At 29.7% G+C, this 16,223-nt stretch overlaps 1 protein-coding gene and 1 long non-coding RNA gene across 2 annotated transcripts; both read left to right on the top strand.

Annotated features, from left to right (window-relative positions):
- The first annotated feature begins 472 nt into the window (after window positions 1–472).
- On the top strand, window positions 473–6,394 carry LOC132935412 (uncharacterized). The gene is made up of 4 exons (XR_009663243.1): window positions 473–734; window positions 3,074–3,166; window positions 3,226–5,738; window positions 5,802–6,394. It is a non-coding gene; the product is annotated as an uncharacterized LOC132935412 (long non-coding RNA).
- Window positions 6,395–12,095: 5,701 nt separating this feature from the next.
- Window positions 12,096–13,232, top strand: LOC132952939 (zinc finger BED domain-containing protein 5-like). Its single transcript, XM_061025469.1, has one exon. It carries the CDS (start codon window positions 12,096–12,098, stop codon window positions 13,230–13,232), a length of 1,137 nt encoding a protein of 378 aa, XP_060881452.1.
- Window positions 13,233–16,223: the final 2,991 nt, after the last annotated feature.

A 16,223-nucleotide genomic window follows, 5' to 3' on the forward strand; every position in this document is an offset into this window, starting at 1 on the left:
TTTTATACGACGATGTTAATATTTAATTAAAATGAGAAATCATTATAATATATAATGTATATTGTTTTTGTATAATTGTATGAATAATAATTTCATTTTTTTATATAATATTATGTAACTATATGCCTAATGACTTGGTAATTAAAATATTATTGAATTTATTTTTAAAATACATAAATTATTTTAAATATTGTGATAAATATACCAATAGCGGAATTTTTCTTAAACTATATTATTTATATGACGATTGTTAATCGAAGTATCAAACTTAAAAATATATATTATTTTAATATATAATTTTTAATTATCATGTAGGTATGTTGTTAAATATATATACCTGACTTATTTACCGCGATTCAGAGACACTTAAAAGACACTTAAGTGTAGGTACCATAGTTGTACCATATTTCTTATCAATTATCATATCTCATTTCTTATCATCTATCATAACATAATTTATTATTGTCTTGAATTAAAAAATCAATTGCTAAAGTTCAACAATATAAATAGTTAGTATTACACAAAATTAATAAAAATTAAAAACATATTATTAGTATATCACTTTAATTCATTATACTACGTGTATAAAAATAAATAATAAATATATTAATGTAACTTATAAAAACTATTAAAAGTTAAGTCATGCTAAGTACTGAGTAGGTATATCCATAATATGAGATGGCAAAATGTAAACCAATATCTTGAACATAAAGAGACTCCTCATCGCCATTTAAGTAAAGTATTATTCGCTATCTTATGCTTAATGTTGACTTATTTGATCGCTGTTCCTCGGGTAATTTTAATTAAGTTTTTTTGTTGAAAAAACTCCTAACTGCTTATCAACATTTTTGTTGGCTGGTTCATGGTTTTTAATTAAATTAAATAGGAACATTATTTTTCCTGTTTATACAACACTTATAATTTGAATCTAATGATAAATACATTTTTTTCATCTATTAGTTATATAATTTACCTGTCCGCAAAACTAACTTGTTGTGTTTTGTTTGTAAAACTTTTTATGGATTGGACGGTGTAGTAATTTGTTACACATTCATCATTTGTATACAATTGTCATTGTTTTCCAAATGGGTTGGTACAATTTATTAGTTAGTGTGTCAATATCTTGATCTTCGGTTATTAATTTTCACAGCATAGATATGCTAACACATATTATTTCTAATTATATAATCGCAAGATGTACATGAAAATAAATATGGGATCTAAACTTTGCGTATATATGGTTATGTTATTGATCTTGGTTTTAAACTCAGCAGTTCTTTGGATCCCAGCCGTCATATTGATATGATATGCTGTAAGTTTTATAAGTTCTTGGGTTTGTTATGAGATTGACTAAAGAATTTACCCTCAATAACTCAGTTAAGGAGGCTGTAGCCGGTTTTGTCAAAAGTCAAAACTAATGTAGATTTGACCAATTTAAATATTAATTTTGTTTGTTATAATGTTTTTCAATATATTTAAATTCTGTATCATAAAATAAACCTTAAAGGGGCTGGAGAGGGCTCCAGTCAATGAAAAAAAAGTGACTTAGACCAATAAGCTAGACAAAACTGGAAGAATTTGGTTTGACAAATTTTAATTTTGAAAACGGATTATGATTGATCAACAAGTTTACTAGGGAATGATCGAGGCAATTTTGAATATTCCAATTATTGTTAGTGTCACAATGAATAATATAAATACAAAAATATCATATTTTTCGATATTTTTATTCTTGGATATCACAGCTGAAAAAATTATTGCCTTTGGTTCTATTTAACTCGAGTGTGCAGCATAAATTCTTGAAGTATGCTAGTTTCATTTTGAAAATTTATTTACCCTTCATGATTATACTCCTGTTGCAAATTTTCTTGATTTAGTTTCTTTTAGTTGACCACAGACAGATGTTAGGTAAGAATTTCTAATATTTGACTTTTAACTAACTTATTAGATTTTACTGCTCTCTTATTTCTTATTAATTCTGAAGTTATAAATATTCCACCTATTCATCTATGCTCTTACTTATTTCCCAATTCAAAATAAAATTACATGAAAAATGAGCTGTTGATGCTCTTAATGATTATTGTAAACACTAATACCATCTTTCTAGTTTTATAACTTTTCAAATTTTTAAAATGTATTGTAAATTTATATACTTTTTAGCATTAACTGTATTATTATTACTATTATTGTTTATTTGTATTTATATAATTTAAACTATATTCACTGATAGTCGTTTCCATTCTGTTTTCATAAGGCTCAGCCCGTATATCATAAATAAATAAATACATAAATATTGATTAAAATATTGTTTAGTACTTAATGTATTTTTTAAAATATGTTGTAAAATTACATACATTACTATATTATATAAAATATAAATAAAACATATTTTAAAATCATTAAATAGGTACTCTGTCAATAATACTTTTAAGGAGTAACACAAAATAATTCTATTGACAGGGATAATACATTAAAAACAAACTTAAATTATATTTATGTATACATTATTTTATTTTTATTGTGTTCAGCAGAGTGCTGAAGATGTTCCAACAATATTTTTGGCAGTTACATAAATTATTTTGGTTAAATGGTGTATATGGGATATTATAGTCAGGTAGCTAACTATTATTTAGTCAACTTGTATAGTTGTACTGCATCTTTATAAATTATAATTATTGGTTCTAGGCCAGCTTTAAGTTTCTAGTAAGAAAATTAGAAAATCTAATCATTATACAATTAATGTACATATTAGGTACAAGTATTGTGTTGAAATAATATAAGCTAACTAAAAATATCAAACATTCATATCAAAACATTAAAAAAACTTTTTTGAAGATATATCTTTTGTCAAAGATTACATTATCTTTTATAATAATCTATTAATTAATTATTGAATATTTCAAAGATTATTTTACCTCTATGATATACTTATGTATTGTTGTATTCTTATAGTTGTGATATATAATAATATATATAAATAATATATATATATATAAATAATATAATATATATAAATATAATAAATATGAATGATTCGTTTGTATTTACTTTATTGATTATTTTATTTTTTTAGGTAGTGTTAAATCATTCCTACAACATTTTTGATGTTTTCACAAATTCTTCTGGAGGATATGTATCTGAGCAGCCACTGGGGAAATAAAGTCAGGTAACTATAGTTCAGTTTACTTGTAATGCATTTTTATAAACTATAATCATTGGTTCTAGGATGATTCTAAGAGTGGCCGAAATTAAGTTTCTGGTGAGTTGTTCAACCGTGAAACATTGTTAGAAATAAAAACATGCTTTTGTCTGGGGCCTAACTTCAATTAAAAGCATTAGAAGTAGCTCATAAAATCAAGTTTCGTAGTTTCAAAGCTTCCAACAGCTGGTTAGAGTGCTTCAAGGAACGACATACAATTGTTTTTAAATTGATTTGCGGAGAAGCGGCTTCTACTAATGTGACAGTCGTTAATGAGCGGAAATCAAAACTTATGGAAACACTGCATTTTAATTCAATTTTTGATAATTATTAATTTAAAAGATGGTCTGGAGGTCTAAGATCTGAAATCATGTCTGAAAAACGGGCCATTCGGCTCTCCTATATAGTGAGCTTATTCCTCTACTTTACTTGTCCCTTATGAATAGTGCTGCCGCTTCCACGGTCTGTATGGTCGATGCCCCGAATTAGCTAGTAAGGTCGTGCATATGTGGCCGTGGATTTGCAGCTGTATCCAGGGCCGGATTTAGGGTTGTTTGGGCCCCAGGATCCACATAAGATTGAAATATAAGAATTTTTCGTTAATCTACATGCTTTAAAACTTAAATTTTAAAATTATATTACTGATGGGTTATTCTCTCATCACGCTATTAATTTCTTATCATATCAATTTTGCTTATTAAACATAATTAATACAGATTTATAAAATGTTAATACAATTAATAAGTAAATACTACTTGTATTAAAGTAACCTTTAAAGTTATCTCTTTTTATTTTTTTTTTAGACATTTAGTACATTAAACCATTGAATAAGCTATTATTAAAATATATTTGATGCTAATGAAAACTAAAATAAGCCCTTCAAATTATTTTCAACAACAATTTTGATATATTCAATAATATATAATTATATATATATAGTATGTTCGTTAAAGGTACAACATTATTTTATAATATACAAATATAAAAATAAAATACTAAAGAAATATAATGTACAAGTTATTTATAATAAACATACTTTTCTTAACTTCTTAATAGAAAATTGTTTAATGGTATCTTCAAAGTCCAAGTACCTAAGTATCAGTATTTTTCATTGAAGACTGAAGTAAAGTAAAGTATTTTTATTTTGGCACTTTAAATTAAATGTAACTTTTATTAGTTTCCAATTTAAATGAGGGTAGACACTATCGCATTGTTTCTTATGACGCTTCACCACTCTAATTTATATTTATTAGGTAGGTAGTGTTTAGTTAGGTAAATTAAATTATGATAAAATCAATATTTATTAATAATTTACTTACCCGATAGTAATAGTAGGCTAATTGAATATGTGACAAATTTACAATGTATAGGTACTCGGAATTCAAATTTTGTAAACTCTGACAAAACAATCAATGATAAATGATAATGTTGAAGTTTATGTTTCAAGTGATACATAGAAATCTTGTAAGTAAATTGTATTAGAGTTTCACGCAATAAATCTTATTTGAACATATATTTGAACAGTGTCTACTTAAAATCGATCTAACTAACAAATAAAATTATTTATGGTTTTAGAGTTTTCCAATGGTATACGCAATACTTACTGGTAAAACGGAAGAAATATATGTAGGGTTATTCAAATATGTCCGTTTTACAGTTCATTAAACCTCATTCCAAAATATGGGATTCATGTATATAATGCAATGTATAAAAAAATGTTTGTGTTGGCTTATAATTTTTGTAAGGTTTTAGGTACAGCAGTTATATTATGTTAAGTGTGTATGAATATAAATTACCATTAATATTATGTATGTGGGAAAGCATTTGTTTTAGTAGCTTCAAGATCTATGATAATATAATATGCAAAATTTATCTGTTCTTGTTTTTGGATAATTTAAATAAATAAAAGGTATTGGTTAAGTATCTATGTATGTGTGTGTGTTCATATATCATTATCTAATTTAACAAAATAATTAAACTTTAAATTCTTTATTTTTGAATACTTAAGAGGATGTCAGCGCACTATTTGTTTTCTCTCTCTGACCCACACGCAACATAGACAAAACGCATTTGCGCAGAATTGTTTTTTCTATGTTTTTAAGTAATTTTAGAGTAAAATCACCAATTATAAAAAAGATAGAGAACAATATTTTAGAGGGAATGACTTATCGGTTTTATATTTTATTGTTATTTGACTTTGTATTCGACTTTCAAAATAAACAAAAAATTTTTTGTAAATTTAAATTATGTTTAAATCGTTTTGAAACAATATTTAGAAAAATCGATATGTCATTCCCTCAAAAATTTTATTCTCTATCTTCTTTGTAATGAGTGATTTTACTCTAAGATTACTTAAAAACATAGAAAAAACGATTCTGCCCAAATGCATTTTGTCTATGTTGCGCGTGGGCTAGAGAGAGAAAACAAATAGTGCGCTGACATCCTCTTAAGTATTTTAAGGTTAGATACAGTCTTTAGAAAAACAACATAACTTGGAATTCAGACAGTTCAGACAATTCAGATAATTCAAAACATGAAAGTAAATAACATATCAAGTTAACATAGGAACAGTTATAATCAGAGTTAAAATAATTGTTTTCAGATTCGTTCTGGTAATTGTTCCAGAGGTAGAATTAAGGATACTACTGAAATCCAAAGTTTTTAGAAGATATAGGAGAGGATGATGCTCCTGATTAAATTATAACCTTTTTAAGGAGAACAGGTCATTGGATTGATGGTTACATCACCCAACAAATTGGTCCATATCCAGATAATAAAAATTGATCAGATGAACAAGAGTTGCTACTGGAAAAAACAACTAATTCGCAAATAAACTTTTTATTTTATTTTTTTTTTTAAATTTTATAATTAATTATAATAACCTTATAACATTCTAATAATCTATGACAATTTTTAACATTTTGAAATCAACATAACCTGTGATTTATATTTATAAAACTATGTGTAAATTCTTTGCAGTCTTTTAAAGTACTTGAGTAAAAGTATTCAAAAACACTTATTAAATATTTTTTAAAAATATGTATCAGTATTTGTACTTGAATACTTTTAATATTTAAATATTATCTTTTACAAATTACAAGACTGATTCTTCGACTTAAAACATTATTAATATTATTATTATTATTATTATTATTATTATTATTATTATTATTATTATAAAACGGACTTATTAGACATTTTTATTTTAAATCTTATGAAAAAACAAAATTTTAGATAGTGTGGTATCACCCGTATTAGACAATTTGCGGTAAACCAACTATACGCCTTACCTTTTATATAGAAAATATTATTATTGCCTCAGCACATATTGCTTCGCTGGCCTGACCTATGTCAATAATTTACAATTTAAAATATTCCCACCTATATTACATATATATTAAATAATATTATTTTGACGACTGTCTGCAATATACGACAATAGTTAATTATTACAATTGTACAACTATTTTAAAATTATATTATCAAAATGTAGTATTTTCAAGTACCTACCTAAGGGATTAAGTTTTCATTGTTGTATATATATTTTTGTATTCTTAACCATTTTCTTTCAGCGAATTATTTCACTCATAAACGTCACATACTCACATTACATATATTATACTTAAACCTGTCCATTAGCAACTATACTAATGTAAATATTACTATATTATCAGGCACGACGCTAGAATTTTTTTCTAGAGGGGCAGAGTGGGTCAAATATTTTTTTTACATGGGCTATGGTTTTTTTAATAAATACTGAGATTATTTTAATAAAATATAAATATTTTTGTATCATATAACATAATATTGCTATTAGCTATATGTAGTACACAAGTTTTTATATTGTATGCTCTAAAAGTCTAAACAGATAAGTAGATAATATGTACAAACTTTTGAATAGTTCAAAATGTTTTAAGAATAATGTCAAATATTTTTTATGCACCTTATGTAAGAAAATGTTTAATCACAGGCCGTCAACAACCTTATTCATAATGAATAATGATATACAAAAATGATAAATTCTTTATGACTTTAATATTACATATATTTGTGAATGAATAATTAAGTTTCTGTTACTTGCCTACATTTCATAAATATAAACTAAAGTAATTGAAATGAAAGTATAATGAAAGTATTTCCATAAATTAAAAATGTTTAAAAAGTATATTTCATAAATTCTTTGATGTACCTCTTTTAAGAATAATGTTTTAAGACTTTTTTTTATATCGTAAATATTTGTCATTGGTGAGGCTCGCGAGGGGGCTGAACGGTTCTCTGGGGGGCTAGAGCCCCACCTTGCCCACCTTGGCGCCGTGCCTGTATATTATGTAAATCCTAGACATCATTATCATCATAAACCGTTATACATAATATATTCACTATTTACATTTTCCTATGTTAAATTTTAATACATAGCTTACAAAATTCAAAATATTAACAAAAAGAAACATTTTACCAACAAAATAAGTCTAATGTATGCAGATACATTTATTTCGTCATTCAGATTCATCGATAGACTATAATCAATAATGCCATATATGATGATTTCATACATTAACTGTTTAACTCAAGATACATTAAAGATCATCCAGATCCAATTCATAATAAATTGACATCCATACGGTTCGAATTCAGAAATCACTATCACTCGCATACGTGCACGACTATATTTCCCCCTCCACCCCTCCACTAGGTTGGGTTAGTTTCCTGTTAAGTTGGACTAAAAAAAAATACGAAAAAAAAAATTAAAAGTCATGATTTATTATGACTCATTACTTCATCCTTCACACAATGTAGATGAAGTAATCTTTAATCGTATTAAAGGTCATGATCCATTATGACTCATTACTGCATCCTTCACAGAGTGTAGATGAAGTAATCTTTATTATTTTTTTTTAGTCCAACGTATTTAACGAAAAAATGAGTAAATTATAATATATGATCAGGTACTATATTGCATTTAATTGTTCTATATTGGATATCGTTGTATCAGTATGCACGGTGACGTTGTGATATATTTCATGTACCTATCTACTGTAAATATATAATAATTAATATATGTTAAAGAATCTAGGTATTGAATAAATTATATACCGAAAATATTTTATGTGAATTATTATTTAATTAGACTATATAGACTCGATTAGTCTATAGCATGTATATATGTATGAATACTGTTTAAATATATAAGAATATCAAATATGTAAGGATAAAGGTATACAAGTATACAAGTGTGTGCTAACTATGTAAGTAATATAATGTGTATGCCTATATGTAGATGACTTATTGATGTGTACCTATATATATATATATTATGAATGTGTATATGTATTTCTTTTTTTTTTATTTTAAACCTTAAAAGTATTTTAAATTTGGTTGATTTCTGAACGAATGTTTTATGTGGACATTAAATTATATCCATTTTTTTTTTTTTTTTATTGATCGTGAAGTCCGGCAACTATGGCCATTAGATGTTTGTTTTTGTTTGTAGGGGAGGGAACTGTAGGTGTAACACGTGTGTGTAGTTCTGGCAGATTTTTTAGTGGGCACCCGTGGGTATCTGCCATGCCGGGGTGGGGGATGGCGGCACTTATCCCCGGGCACTGTGACTTGCCCGAAGAAAAATTCCGCCCATGAACCGAGGTTCGAACCAGCTTCAGTGTGCGTCACAACAGACGCCTTAGTCCGCTCGGCCACTCCGTCCCCCAAGATAGTTATGTTAACTATAAAAAATGTTTAGGTGTTTGTAATATCGAATATGTATATATGATTTAATGTGGGTTTTCATAATATCATACTAGGTATCACATATTCATGTAGGTAACTAGAACTAAGTGATGGGTCGATAATAGTTTTTAGTATTATTTTTTTTTACTTATTGTGATATATATATAATATAATTCTCACTACACTTGACGAATAATAATAACAATAATAACAGTTAAAGAGATTTATTTTTTCTCGTATATACCTATAGTCCATGTATGTATATATAAGCTATGATTTTAGTCTAATGGTAATCGCATACAATATTTCAATGTATGTACGATTGATTAAAAATATAAGTATCTGTAATATTATTCAGGATAGGTTAGCCTGATAGTATTGTGTATATAAACATACAATAACAAGAATGTATGTATGTTCCCACATATATGTGCATTGTAGCATGAGCCTGTATGGAAAATGACTAATAATATGAAAATGTTTAAATGTTAAATTGATAAAGATGTTGGATTAATAGGTACTACAGATGTGACCGTTAATTATTGTATATTTCTAAATTTAGGTAATAAACCGCATAAAGTATCTGCTGAAATGAGAGATATTGATAATAGTTCTTAATTTTCCGATATTATAACTTATACAATAATATTATATGGCGGTGGTGTTATAATATGCCCGTGTACCTGTGTATGCACACAGTAAAAAAAAAATATTATACAAGTGATAATATGGCTTTTACATGTAGGTATGTTTCTCTCATGCGTTCTTAAAATATATCAATTGTTGATTAACAATAGTTAAGGTTTTATTAGCACACAAACATGTCGATGCATGACTAGTCCTGATGAATGTTGTTTTTCTCAGATGTATTACATAACAATTGATAAAGACGTTGTTTGATACATAATGTATCCGTTGGTTCGAAAGTATAAAGGAGATATAAAAATTAATATACCGTTGGATATATAATATGGATGAGGCATCATAAAAGTTTTTATATATTATTACCTAGAAGATGTTGAAATACCGAGAATTGTATGTTACTCAGATAATGATACTGCAATTTCATAATCCATTTGATGGATAAGTAAGAACCTTGTAAATATTTATTGTCAACCTTATTATTATTTTAATAATTGAAAATACTTTTTATACATTGTGTCTTTTTGTTTAATATAAATTATTTAATTCCCTATAAATATTAGAATAATCTACGTTTCATATTGCGTAGGTGCTGGTGCGGGGTGTTTGGCGAATGTTGATTGAGACGGCTGTGGTGTAACATTATGTACCATTATTACCAATAAATAAAAAAACTTTATATCATGATCGGGGGGACGAGCAGTTAAATATAATATATCCAGGGAGAATCGTAGGATCCTATAGATATAAATACCATAGGTTAGGGGCAGATATGTAGATATCAGAATCTTAAATAATATATTTAAATTACTAGGATTCCATCTCAGTTATAATTATTTAGTATTTTGTAAGTATGACTTTTGTGTCTTAATCTTAATATATTGATATGTACCTAAGCTGTATAATATGTTTGGTTGTGTGTGTGTGTGTGTGTGTTTGTGATGTTGTATGTATGAATATATGTACATAAACTAAATATATATGAATACTACATATACAATATACATATATTTTAATAATACTTTAATTTTATAATATGTTTGGGTGTTTGTGATACCTGATAAATGTGTGTATGTATGTATATAATATACGACTATGTAAGTATCTAAATATGTATGAACTATCCTATGGGTATATGAGTGTATGTGTGTTGCTAGAGAAATGTGTGAATGAAACTCATCATCATCTGTAAACGATTAAACGATTGACCATATATACATATATATTATATATATTATAAATATTTCTGTATGTTGTCGAGGAGAGGAATGTGTGAAAGCAAGCGAATGTACCTATATTTCGACGTGTATATTTTGAAAATAAATATTTTTACAAGTTTATGTCTGTGTGTGTGTTTGAGATTTATTCTCATGTATAACGTATGCTTAGCGAGATGTTATTCGAATTTGATTATATATAATATTATTGCATGTATGTATGTATGTATGTATGTATGTGTGTGTGTGTATGAGCGTTCATATGTAATTGAATGAATAAAGGACTAGGCGGCTTGTTTGTATACTATATGGAATACTGGAATCGTGTATGTGTGTGATGTGATATGAAAGTGTGTGTATCAATGCATGCATGCGTGTATGTAGATAAGGTATATAATATAATATATGTTTAGCTTGTGTGTGTTGTAAATATTATTATATAAGTTCAGAATGAAAACTGATGAGTACTGTATGGTGTTTAATAGTATTTTATAGTTTGTATGTGTATCATATTTATATGTATAAATATACCTATGCGTTTTATTGATATGTAAGTAATAAGTATATAATATTATGGTATAATATTTGTAGATGGGTATGTGTGATGTTGTAGGTACCTTATATTATATTATGAGCATGACGTATGTTCGTATGCATGTATGTATGTATGTATGTATGTATGTATGTATGTAAGTGCGTATGTAAGTAGGTATTTATAGATATATGTGCGAATGCTTAAACGTTTGATGGGTTTAGAGTCTAGACCAGCGGTTCTTAACCTGTGGTCCGCGGCCCCCTAGGGGTCCGCAACACTCATGTCGGGGGTCCGCGGCAACTTTACCACCTAACATAAGTCAATTTGTGACATGAGTGTATTTTCGATTATTATTTTTGTTTCATATAAAATTATAAAATATATCTTATATTGTAAGAGATAGGTAAACCTATCTTATCTTTATTACACCGATTACAATGTGGAATTCGATACAATTAAGTATCTAAACATTCTAAACCTAATAATTGTATTATTAATATTTATTTATCAGTTTCTTGTTCATACGAATTTTATAGGCATACAGCATTGAAGTCGGCACTCGACAGTCGTATATTTACTACCAATAAGTGCAGTTGATCAGTTTTATACCTACATAATTTCAATTAATACGTGATTTTTTTTCAAATCATCTTAAAGACATTAGCCTTTTTAGTTTAAATGGAACGTTGGTTAAATTTAAAAAGGAAGAATTCTGACGTTGATGATGAAAAAACTCCGTGTACGAGTAAAGAAAAGTCAACAAAACTTCGTAAGTATGATAGTAATTATTTATCAATGGGTTTCACGTCCAACGGATCTGAAGAAGAACCAAAACCTCAATGTGTGGTATCAAGAGGCTCGAGCAATGTCAGGAAAATTTACTGGATTAATTGCAAGGATTAGAAATATCATACCATCAGTCACATGGCATCATTGTTGCATTCATCGCGAAGCCATAGTTTCCAAAAAAATACCAATACATTTGAAAACAGTTTTGGACGAGGCTGTAAAAATTGTGAACTTTATAAAAGCAAAATCATTGAATTCAAGAATTTTTAAACAACTTTGCAAAGACATGGATAGTGAACATTATCAACTTCTGTTGCATTCTGAAATTCGTTGGTTATCTCGAGGTAAAGTGCTCTCTCGTCTATTTGAATTGAAAGATGAGGTAAGATTATTTTTTATCGAACATAAATCATTTTCGTTGAGTGAACGCGTGAATGATTATTCTTGGTTGGCTACTTTAGCATATCTATCAGATATATTTACTCATTTAAACGCACTTAATTTAAGTCTTCAAGGAACACATATTACAATTTTCAAAGTTGAAGATAAGATTGAAGCGATGATTAAAAAGTTGGAACTGTGGAGTCTTCGGCTGTCAAAGAAGAATTACGATCCATTTCCAAATCTCAAAAATTTTATTGAATCAACTGAAGAAGAATTGTCAGATGAAGATTCTAAATATTTCATACAACACATGTGTGATATGCAACGTAGCTTCCGTGATTACTTTCCTGTTCCAGATATAAGTAGAAATTGGATTCGACAACCTTTTGAAATTGATATTCATCAAATAAATGGACTGACATCATTGGAAGAAGATAGCCTTGTAGAAATGTCTACAGATACTAGTTTAAAAATGCAGTTCAATCAAAAGTCATTAGAACATTTTTGGTTGCATGTTCGAAAGGATTATCCACAATTATCGAGTAAAGCTCTGAAAGTTTTGATTCCATTTCCCACAACTTATTTATGTGAAAAAGCATTCTCCGCCCTCATTTATATTAAGAATAAGTTTCGAAACCGATTAGAAAACGTAGAATCTGAACTACGATTAAAGCTTTCGAGTATTGAGCCCGATGTTCAAAAACTAGTAACTGAAATGCAACATCAACCATCGCATTAAAACTTATTAATTAAGTAAATAAAAATTAAGTTTTAAGAATATTAAGAATAAGATAATAATAATAATAATTAATAATAAAATAATTTATATTACAATTTTTTTTTTTTAAATTTAAGTGTTTAATGATGTTCAAGTGTAATAATTATAAGTTTAATATAAATAATAAATAAAGTTTAATTATATGTTTTGTAAAAAAAAAAGTATTTGAAAAAAAATTGGTAGGGGGTCCGCGATCTCTAAAAATCTTTCATCGGGGTCCGTGTTCTACAAAAGGTTAAGAACCGCTGGTCTAGACGAAGGAATACATATAAATAATATATATATACATTTAAAGATTATTCTGATGCCAATATGATAACTGATAACATAGATACGATAACGCGGTGGCGGGCTCGCGCGCATTCGCGGCGGCCCTTTGCAAGGTGTAGTGGTGGGGGAAATCATACATCTTGTACGTATGCGAGAGATTGTCGTAAACACCAGTTAAATGAGATAGAATATACCATTAATAAGAGTAAGTTGCGCAGCGGTGCGGTTGTCGTTTGAGAAGCGACCGACTCGGGTCCGAATCCCGGTCCGGTAAATAAATGTTTAAATTATTTTCCTCGCGCGGCGGCGGCTAATTGATAGTGAAGAGCCGGGTGGTGCAGGGTATATCGTATAAGTGTGTGATAGATGGTGACATTGATTATAAATACTAGTATTTATAATCAATGATGGTGGGGAGTATAGGAAGAGCGGGGTGGCGGGGGATGTCGTATACGTATGTGATAGATTGACTCAACCCGTTGGTTGAGCAGAAGCGCGACCATGGGTAGAGCAGAGGTATACACGGGTTGAGCCATCAGGTTGTGGTTTCAGAAATCTCTTTTTTATCCTACTCTTATACTATGTAGTAGGTACATAATATATTACAGTTTTTAGGTGAGTCAAATTTGGTAATCATAAATTTAGTTTAGCCTACAAAATAAACTGCAACAGATTCTAAATACAGTTTACTCCCGATTATCCGTGGAATAGAGTGGCAGGACATCTGGATAAACGAATTCCGCGGATAATTCGCAAAATTAAATTTTATAATAAAAACTAAATTGGAAATTGAAATTGAAAATATTATTTCATATGTATTATTAAAAAAGATACACATGTATGTACTGTAAGAGTGCAGAACGCAGTTTATTTTGTGTGATTGAGTGATGGTTCTTTATTCTTACGTAAATAGTCAAAACAGTTTATTTATGTTATACAGTTTTTCTTTTATTTTGACCAGTGCTCTTCGAGCTACAGATATTTTGGTATAGAATTTTAAATAGTTTTTACAATATTTTCTTTTTACATAATTTGCTCATTGAGCTACAAATATTCGATACGTTAGTTGTTTGATGAGTGGTATGACTCACGTGGGTGCCGTAGGGTTGATGGATAGACCAAAACAGCCGACTCGGTTGGTGGTGTTTGGCGGGTGTAAAGGATGCGGCTATCGGGCGTTGATTCGTCCTCGACAACACTGCTTCCTAGGTGCACGTATTAGTTGCGGCGCGGAGTGGTGGCTGTGATGACAGCACGTCCTACAGCGGCGGCAATAACAGTTGCAGGTAATTGGTTCGACGGTGGCGCGTGCGGATGACGGCGACGGTCGGCGGGCCAGCTCGACGGTGGCGCGTGCGGGTGACAGCGACGGTCGGCGGTTGCGGACAACGACCACTGCTGTTTGGAATCGGTAGCTTGAACAGTACGCTGCTAAGGCGTACCACTACCGACTCCGCACAGAGAGTGTTGTGGGGGAGCTCTCTCCAGTGCTTTAGGCGTGAGTAGCTTGATCAGTACGCTGCCAGGGCGTACCACTACTCACACTGTCAAGGCTGGAAGAGAGGTGTGGAGGGAAGTTACGTTAAAATGAGGGGAATGAACGAATGAACTATTAAACGATTGAATGAATGATTGGATGATTTGATACCGTAGGCTCTGATCTGGCCTGTATAAATGTAGTTTGGTGCTTATTGCTGCTGGTTGGTGTGTTGAATAACATTGACCACATTGTCTTAGTTTTCTGCATGATGCGTGTTAGTTCTCATGTGGGCGGCTAAGTTATATTGATGTAGTTTTAAATAATCTGGTTGATTTTTGTATTGTTGACATCAATTTGTGTTTTTCCGTGTCGGAAAGTCTTGTAGGGTGGTCCGGTCTTAGAGCGCGTGTGCTGCCGCGCGCTCTGTACGGCGTCAGTGCGTTTTTCTATTTCGACGCATTTTTGTCGTTATTCGACACATGTGTTGCTTTACGGGCAGGAGAAGTAATGGACATTATAGTAGGTCAAGTTATTAAGTACCACAACACTTTACGCGATCATTAGTGGCATTACTGATGAGTAAAATGCTGGAAAGTCACGATTAGGTCGGTTCGGTACCGTTTCATCGGACGCTGGTTATGTCCGGTAGATGGCGCGTGTTGTTTCATTTATGCTTATTAATTCTGTCTCGTTACATAGTCCCCTTTTACATTTATTTTTTTTTTTTTTTAAATAACTGTAAATGAAAACTAAGTAAAAAAAAATCAATGTAAACCTTTGAATACACTTTGGATGACTTTTCCATAGTATATTTTTTTTTCTTTTTAAATCAATTCCTTGTGGTCTTAAAATGTAGATCCTACTCCTTAATTTCTTTTGTTCTGATCTTAGATTTCCAAAGTTGTTTTTTCCTTGTGCGGTTGCTTATCGGCCTTCCTTCGGCGACTGCTGCACTGGCTTCTTCGATGGAACGTCGTTCTTGTGTGTTTATGTGTAACTCGATCTCCGTTCCTTCTGGTTCGACATCGATAGTCGTTAACTGTGTATGTGGTTCAGGGATTACGTTTCCATGTGATGATGTAGGCGGTTCTTTTTCTTTTAGTACCAACCTTACTGTTTCTGGCAGCATGAATGTGGGTTCCATCGTATAGCGGGTTATTTGCGCCTCCTTCATTCGTATGTATCTGGCTTCCATTTTTCGT

The sequence above is a fragment of the Metopolophium dirhodum genome, chromosome 1 (genome assembly GCF_019925205.1).
Source record: "Metopolophium dirhodum isolate CAU chromosome 1, ASM1992520v1, whole genome shotgun sequence".
Lineage (NCBI taxonomy): Eukaryota > Metazoa > Arthropoda > Insecta > Hemiptera > Aphididae > Metopolophium > Metopolophium dirhodum.

Excerpts from the sequence above, each read along its gene's own strand:
- LOC132952939 (XM_061025469.1), top strand. The coding sequence starts at position 12,096 with ATGATAGTAATTATTTATCAATGGGTTTCACGTCCAACGGATCTGAAG.